Genomic DNA, 9,085 nt, shown 5'->3' with positions numbered 1-9,085 from the left:
TATATATATATATATATATATATATATATATATATATATATATATATTATATAAACCCAAAGCAGTACCACCTGAGGCAAGAGCCCTTTAAAATAGAACACTCCTCTGAATAGGCGTGGATTGAAAAGACCTGTTTGGGTTTAAACCCACTATATAATACATGAGGAGTACGCCAAATAAAGAAACAAATATTTATTTACTACATTTAATCAAATGCTAACATATCGAAATCAACAAAAAAAAAAAATATAATGGGGATTTACGGTGATAATGAAGCATACATTTTTATGAAATAATTCTTGCATTTTTTAATTTTTTTTTTTATTATTAACTTGTCCATAAAATTAAACATTGTCGGTTAACAGACAACACATGTTCTCGTGGTGCGAAATAAAAATAAAAAAAAACCATCAAACCCGTCGATCGAATGAAATTGTTTAAATGCCACGCGTTTCTATCACATTAGTTTCACGCATTACAAACGTCATCGAAATAAACTTGAAAAGCAACCGATTCAAATTCAAATTAAATTATACTGAATCAAAATTAAATTATAAAATAAATATTATATTTTATGTAAAATAATATACCAATAATTAACGTAAAAAGTCTCAAGCTATGTACTATGTATACCTATATACCATACTATGCCATACGAAGAACCCTAACCGTAATAGACATTCAATCATTTTCTTAAAATTTTATACTTAGGGATAATCCAATGAATCTGGATACTAAAAATAATTTTATCGTTTTAGAAGTTGTTAAAAATAATCATTATTATTATATTAAGATTATAACTACATGAAACAAAAATATCCTAGCTGTGGTCATTATATTTTGATAATGATGTTTTTTGGCGGACGTAAGTGTATAATTTGCATTTAATATAATATACATTCATTCATTCATAGTACAAATACATAGGTATATGCAGACTTTTCACAAGATTTTTGGTAGATAAAATGTCCCCCAAACTCGCAAATATATTAAATACCCCTAAAATGAATATACATGACATTGCATTATAAACTTATTGTTAGATACTACTTACTAGAAAATAATAGGTTTAATATATTTTTTTTTACTGTAAAATAAAACAATTTATTTATATATACCTATGTTTATTGAAATGATAATTTACATTATACATCATTTTTATAATTCAAACCTTCTCTTTTTTGACATAAGGACTTAAAAATCTTCAATCACATCCTCTATGTCAATTTCAATAGAAACGTGTTGTTCTATTAATATCAAAATGAATGCATTAAGCACTTTTGGGTCTTCAGTAATTTTAATTTTGATTTGACAATAGTCAGTTTTTAAAATGCTCTATTACAAAAGCAACTTGTAACATGAATGGTAACAAGTTATAAGAATTTATAAAAATTTGAAAAATATCTGAGTACCCACTATTTACTAACTAATCTAACCAATTGAAATATTAATATTATATAAACCACTTATAGATTTTGTTTCTGGTATATTTTTAAGTAGTTTCATTTCTGATATCAATATTATTATTATTATATCTAATTTTGTTTATATGCCTACTAGAACAAGCATCTACTCGCAGAGTATACCTGAACCACACATACCTTGTGTGCATGTCTATGATACGAGTATACATATTACAGCTACATAAAAGAGTTATACAACATATAACTATATAATACTAAAGTACAATATACAAATACTTATTTTAAAAAAAAATCATAAAAATAATGTAAAATCAATTGAAAAAAATAAATATGGAAGTAAGATTAATTATTACCTGAGCACAATGTTACTCCCACTAATAAGGATGCAATCCATGCAGTTGCTCCTTTACTTTCTTGAAATACTTTTAAAAATTCTGTGTATAAAACACCAAATGAATAAGTCACTCCATCAGCTATAAAACAAAAACGTGGTTATTATTAATTAATTCTTTGCTTTGAATCTGTTTTTTAAAGTTATGATTTTGAAATGGCAATATCAATCAATCTTATAAAAACAATTATTTGAAATAAAAATTGAAATCTAAAGAATGTTCATTTTATAATAAAATATTTTATTTATTTACCAAATTTTTTTATAATCAACAATTTTCATAGGATTGAATATAATAGATTATTGTTTAAAGGTTTACTTATAATTATGATGAAAAATTTTTAAAAATATCTAAATAATAATACCTTATGAACATTTTATCCTTATTATTATACCATTATTATACCATATTAGCAATCAGTCGTTTTTTTTTAATTATGAAGAATATAATAATTTCATATAATATATATGTATATACTAATAGTTTTACGATTAAACATTATATTGAATTATAATTGTATGTATTATACACAAAAATCAAATTCATAAGTGAAACAAAAATTAAAAAAAAAATATAATTTTACATATTTAAACTGTTTTTCTAAGTATATCTATAATTATGCACCGTAAATAATTATAAAATAAATAAACATATACATATACATTATTTATATGAATATGTATTTATATATTAATAAGTCAAATCATAGTATTAGATTCATATTGATATCTTATTAATCAATAATTTGTCAATAATTAAATATTTTGTTATTTCTTTTTAAAGTACACATAAAAAATATAAACTATAACTGAATATATATCAATATGAGATTTAAAAATTTGCCGTATCATAAGTTTCTTTATTCCTAATAAACTAATTAATATTAATATTAATTTACAACAGTTTTTTTAAACAGTAATGTATTATAAAGAAAACCCATAGCAAAATATAATGATTCTTAAGATTAAATATTACCATTAACAAGCAATTTAAAATTATTATTATTTTTTTTCCAAAAAATAATGTCTAAAAATAATCCAATTGTATGCAAAATGTAGTGGTATACAAGACATTATGATGAAAACTTTATTGTATATGTAATCTACTTTGCTATATTTATACAAATTTTATTTATAAATAACATTATGATTAAAGTTGATTTGTAAATATTTACATCAAAGCAGATTTTATTAACAATGTTTTTTTCTTTTATGGTTGATAAAAAAATCAATACTTATGGACTAACAGCTACTTTATCAGGATGATTTTTATCAACTAAAAAAAATATTTTGGAAATATTTTAAAGTATTAAAATAATACTGGCTTGGCTAATTATAATAAATATTAATGTTTACTAAATTGACTAGGTGACAAGCTAGTCTTATTCAGGTTATATTTGAAATATTTCTGATAAATCACGAATTATAATGAAAATAAATAGAAAATTATAAACTAAATAATAAAAAATGATTATTTATAAAAAAATTTGAGCAATAGGAAATAATTATTGAATACATAAGATAGAAGTAATTGTATGTATATGGTTTAAATAATTGCTTCTTATAAAATATACATATAGACCAGTTAAATTATAACTCTCATGCAAACAACTAATTAAAATTTTCACATACCTAATGTTTATCGATCGTTACTTATGTTATTCATATCTAGTACCTATGTAGATATACATGTATATCAGAATGTATAACATATATGTATATACTTATAGTTTCTTATTTTAGACTTAGGTTCTTATCAATTCTTTTTAACTGTCAAGAAATTTGTGATTAGAATTTAATAATATCTGACCTTTAAGGTCTATCATTATCATATTTAAACTTGATCTCAGAAAATGTCATTCTACAACAACCAAGCGTTTCTATTTAATCAATCTAATAAATACGTTTTAAAATAAAATCAGACATATTTAAAGACAAATATTATCATGTTCGTATTTATTAATAATTATATTTTAACATATAACATTTTAATTATGTGATAAAAATTGACCTAGCTTATACTTGTTAGTAGAATTGGCGAGATAAATCCTTTTTTATAAATAATAATGTTAGAACTTTGAAACAATAAAAGTTTTCAACAAAATTAAAAAACATAAATACTTAATAAATACTACAGTTTCTTATGTTCCATTTTTTTTTAATATAAAAATAGTTTTTATTGAAATAATTGTTTATTATAATAGGTAATCACAAATAACAATGCATAAAATACTAGATAGATACAACAAATACTATGAAATATATTTAAACTCCAATATAATTATATTTTATAAAAAATAGTAGTTTGAACTGTATATTATTGTACATTTGGCACATTGAGTGTAAACAAAACTTATTTCAAATGTCATTACATTTTTATACCACATGTATAAATAGTATTAATTGAAATAATAAAATATTTTTTATTGTGGTCATATTCAAGACTTATCTATAAGATTACCCATAGTTATTAAAATATAAATAGATATGATGGCAAACTTAAATTTACTTATAATTTTCAAGACTAAAAGAAATTATGAAATATCAACTTCACAATTATTCTTTCAAAAATAGTATATACATTCATAAATTATAGATCATAGATACATATAAATTATTTAATTTTTGTTTTAATGTGAATTTTGTAAATGATCTACTATTAATAAATATTTAACACAGATAGTAAATAACTTTAGATCATATGTCAATATATATATAAATATAATAAAAATGTATATTTGTAATTTATATTCATTAATACAACTAAGTTTGTTTTAAATTAAAATGTACAATCTAACTTATAAATATAATTCAAATAAATCAGCTAAATTTTTACTGTAAAATAAATCTTACTATAAAATAATAGTTGTATAAAAAAAAAAAAAATATAAACAACTTTTCAAAAATTTAAAAATATTATAGCTTTAATAATTTAAATATTTTAAAAATACATAAATAGCTACTTAATTTAAATAAATAATTTATTAATTTATCATAATACTAAATTAATTCAAAGGAAAAAAAATATAATATCCAGTATTCTAATATTCTAAAATGTATTAGGTAGTTATAATGGAAATATATATTTATTGGAAATAATCCAAGTAAAAGGTAAACACATGATTCATAACGGTTTTCATTGTTGGCAATAATTTTTAAAAACTTTGCTGTTTATAAAATGTACTTATTGAAAATCATACTTAATTATTTTTCTCGTGTTGAATTATTTTTTGGAAAAATAGAAAATCAAACCAGGTACATTAAATTTTAAAGTTTAATGTTTTAAATACTATTAAAAAACACTTACATCCAGAAAAACCGGGGAAAATAAATTTAACATAATTTATTGATTTCGTTGACCAATTAGCAAAATTATAAATTCATAAAATACAACAATTCAAATAACTATTTAAATAGATAGGGTTTATAACCGTGAATTAATATGTATGCGAACACGAAGCCCGTGTTCACGTGAATTAAGTGTTATTCACGTATTCACTTATTCACGAATACACCCCACGGCCGTGCGGATACACAGACTGGCCTTTACGTACAGCGATTGTTGATTGAATTAACTGATTATTATTTACTTTTGTTATAAGTTTAATAATTGATTTCTGATGTCATTTAGATAAACTACTGAAGAAATGGAAGAACGACATATCGCTTTAAATATCTCTGAAGAATTAGAAAATTCATTCTCCAAATGGGAAATTAAGGATAAATTCACGACTGTTATTATAGATAATGCTAAAAATGCAGTAAACGTTGGTCAATTACTTTTTTGTATAAGAAACGCTAACATTTCGGATGTGATATGTACAGCTTACAACTTTGTATACATAAAGCATTAAAAGAGGATTACATTTTCGAAACAATTAAGCTAATCAGCAGTTTATTAGGTCATTTTAAACTAGGGGCGGATATAGAGGGGTTCAGGGGGTCAGCTAACCCACAGTTAATATTTGTTCACAAAATTGGCTTTTTGGAAATTTTTTTCTCTTTTTAGACCTTGATTTGGACTCTTGGACAGTTGGCCCATCGGAGTTACTTGAAAAATGAATGCCATTTATACTCAAAATTTAAAATTTTTCAATTCATAATTTATATTTTAAATTATATCATTTTAGTAGAAAGTTAAATAAATCATATTTTATTCCGTACGTTTGTTGCGCTGATAAAATTAAATTATATTTATTAATCGTAAATAAATTATAATCGGTGGTATCACTAATTCTAAAATGTAATATAAATATACTTATACTCTTTTATGAGCATATTGTGTTTTTTTTTTTTACAAGGTATTAATTTCTAATTCAGTTTCATTCCTAATAAATGGCATCTTGAAATTGCTTGACTCACAGTTCCCCAACTCTGGATCCGCCCCTGTTTTAAACACTCAAATTTGGCGAAACAATCATTATTAAATAAACAAAAACACTTAGGTATGTCTCAAAAGTCTTCGTTGTAATGTTGCAAGATAAGTTGGAATTCAATCTGTCTAATGCTTGAACGTATTATTAAAAATAGGTGCTCAATTATTAATGTGATTGCTGCTCGAACGATAACTTCCACACAAATAGCCCAAAAATTAGAAATTTCAGAGCAACAATGGTTGGAAATAGAAATTCTCGATACTCTCCTTAAGCCATTTAAGGTTATTACAACGCTTTTATGTGGAGAAAAACATTCACCTACTTCAATGGTTGGACCATTGCTTAAAATAATATTGGGCAACTATTTGAAACTACAGGATTGTGACGACCAAAGTATAACCCATTTTGAACAATTATTTCTGATATTAAAGAACGTTATAAATTTGAGTGAAATTTAAAAAACACAGGATCAATACGACAAATCGCGTCATTTTTAGATTCACGGTATAAAAATTTGAACCATGAACCCATAACTGCACGAGAAAGCATTCGATCATCCGCCATCGATTTTTTAAACAATACAAATGTACATAATGTATGTATAGTAAATACACAACGCGAACTATTGCTTAAAAAAAGGGCGCTTCAGTTCCTGTACGGTGATGATATTTCTGAAGTTAACGATTTGATGACTGAATTTTAAAATTAATTAGCCGAAACTCAGTTAAAATTTGATTTAAACCCATTTGAATGGTGGAAATTTAGGGAAGAAAATATTCAACAATTGCAATATTGGGCAAACAATATTTATCAATATCAGCCACATCAGTAAGTTCCGAGCGTTGTTTTTCAACTGCTGGGAACGTGGTCATTTCTAAAAAAACATCGTCATTGACAAAAAAATGTCAATTTGTTAGTTTTCATTTATCAGAACACACATTTAACACCATAGTATTCTTATTATTATTTATATTATTCCGCGCTTGTTTTTTGTATTTATTAACATTTTGCCATTGTTAAAATTTATTATTTTTGTTGTATTTATTATAATTAATTAATGTATATCTGTACTATAAAAAGTATTCCTTGATCCTGTAATTCTGAGATAAATCTAGTTATGTAACTTTTAAAAAATTATACAATGTTGTTTCGAGCTTTATAATTTATATAAAATATTTGATTTTTATATTTCTTAAAATTTTGCAGCCATTATTAATATTTATTATTACTTTTTTTTTATATTTATTATAATTAATTAATGTATATCTTCACGAAAATAGTTATTCCTCAACCCTGTCTTAAATCTAATTATTATATGTAACAAAGAAGAAGTACTACAACTTTTTAACCTATGTATACATGAATACACGTGTACACGTGAATTAATTACACGTGTACACGGATTTTTTAAAAACACAGTTTAATAATTCCGAATGTTAATTTCAGCGAATAAGTGGAAACATGTACACGTGAAATAGGGACCGCTAGTTTTAACCGAAAAATTCAAATTAAAAATATTTTACAATTTTATAATATTTCAAATTGGACTAAAAGTGATACTATATTAATAAAACGAAAATGTATGAAGGATAATATGATAATAATAAATACAAAACAGATTAAATCGGGCACAGTGGCCGAGTGCCAAGCACGCGATGTAAACGAAATTAATGGAAATCGGGAACGGCGAAAATAGAATAATCTAAAACGTGAATACCACAAAGGAAATGGGAAATTAACGCATATTATTTCATAGAAAATAACCTACAACGGATGTAGAAAAAATAAGAAATCGATGTACTTACTGACTATGTGAATCATGAACGATCCGAACACAACGAACCAGCCCCAACCACCGTCCGGAGGCCCTTTGCTGACCACCACAGAGGTTTTCTTCTCGGGAGGATTCTTCGATCGCATTTTATTGGCCATGATACAACCGTATTACCGTCTAAACGTATTGAAACTACTCTACGATGTTTGAACCGGCAACAACAAAGAAGACAATAACGTTAGACAGATCCACGAGTACGCCGTGAGAGTACCATTAATGTGTGTGCACTCAAAACGTACCGAATTCGTCGGTGTCGGTTATAACATGATACTACCTGGAGTGGACAGAAAATAATTTACATTGGATACAGTACAGTTGCAACAGTGGCGTTACCACATGTTTCGTTTCGTCAGAAGGAGATCAGAATCACGTTCGTTCACTAAACCGATACGATTCAAAATCCGTTTGTGAACATTCGCAAAAATTATCGTATCGTATCGACGTAGGAAGATAAAAATGGTGAGAAAAAAAAATGAATAAATGAAAAAAAAAAAAAAAACCGAATCCGTACGAAAGCAGTGCGTGTGCGAAGAGTTGTGAGCATTCGGTACAGTGCGACAGACCCAAAGCCGGCCGATTGAACCGCAAGACTGATCGAAGAACTGATATAAGAAAAAACGTATCGGCGGCACTATCACCGTCACCGTTCTGCGGTACCACTTCTCGTGCCGTTATCACGGGGCGATCAACCTAACCGTGTACCGAGCCGGGGATTTCGACGTGACGCAACGGTGCGCTCTGTCGGTGCGCTGCCGCGGTTGTCCGCAACGCCGCGCGCTCGGCTAACCGAAAACCGCTCGGAAACGTTTCGCCGGCGACCGCTCGTACAAACGATCGTCTTCTCCCCGGACGACAGGCTATTGTCGCTTTTTTTTTTTTTTTTATCTCCCGTCCGTGACGTTTTCCCCGTCTCTCGTCGTCGTCGTCGTCGTCGGCGAACCGTTTACCGTGTTCACCGTCTGGGTCGACGGCCGATCCCGGGTTCCGAGTAACGGATAACGCGCGTCCGAACGATTCGCGCGAACACCGCGGGACGGATTCGGTGAAAAGCCGTTTTCTC

At 26.7% G+C, this 9,085-nt stretch overlaps 1 protein-coding gene across 6 annotated transcripts in view; it reads right to left on the bottom strand.

The window, feature by feature from the left end:
• Positions 1–8,875, bottom strand: part of LOC112692023 — a 34,511-nt gene extending 25,636 nt beyond the window's left edge. The window contains exons 1-4 of one of the 6 annotated variants that reach the window (XM_025566552.1): positions 8,359–8,875; positions 8,265–8,299; positions 7,997–8,162; positions 1,778–1,897 (exon numbers count right to left, since the gene is read on the bottom strand). In XM_025566552.1, coding sequence (XP_025422337.1) covers positions 1,778–1,897; positions 7,997–8,123 — 247 coding nt within the window. In that variant the 5' untranslated portion in view covers positions 8,124–8,162; positions 8,265–8,299; positions 8,359–8,875. Of the gene's footprint in view, positions 1–1,777; positions 1,898–7,996 lie in introns of all 6 variants that reach the window. The other 5 variants (XM_025566569.1, XM_025566535.1, XM_025566560.1 and 2 more) reach the window with 5 other exon arrangements.
• Between the last annotated feature and the right edge of the window lie 210 nt (positions 8,876–9,085).

This window comes from Sipha flava, unplaced genomic scaffold (genome assembly GCF_003268045.1).
Source record: "Sipha flava isolate LNK unplaced genomic scaffold, YSA_version1 116_pilon_pilon, whole genome shotgun sequence".
In the NCBI taxonomy this organism is placed as follows: domain Eukaryota; kingdom Metazoa; phylum Arthropoda; class Insecta; order Hemiptera; family Aphididae; genus Sipha; species Sipha flava.
This window is presented reverse-complemented; position numbering and strand designations above follow the sequence as displayed.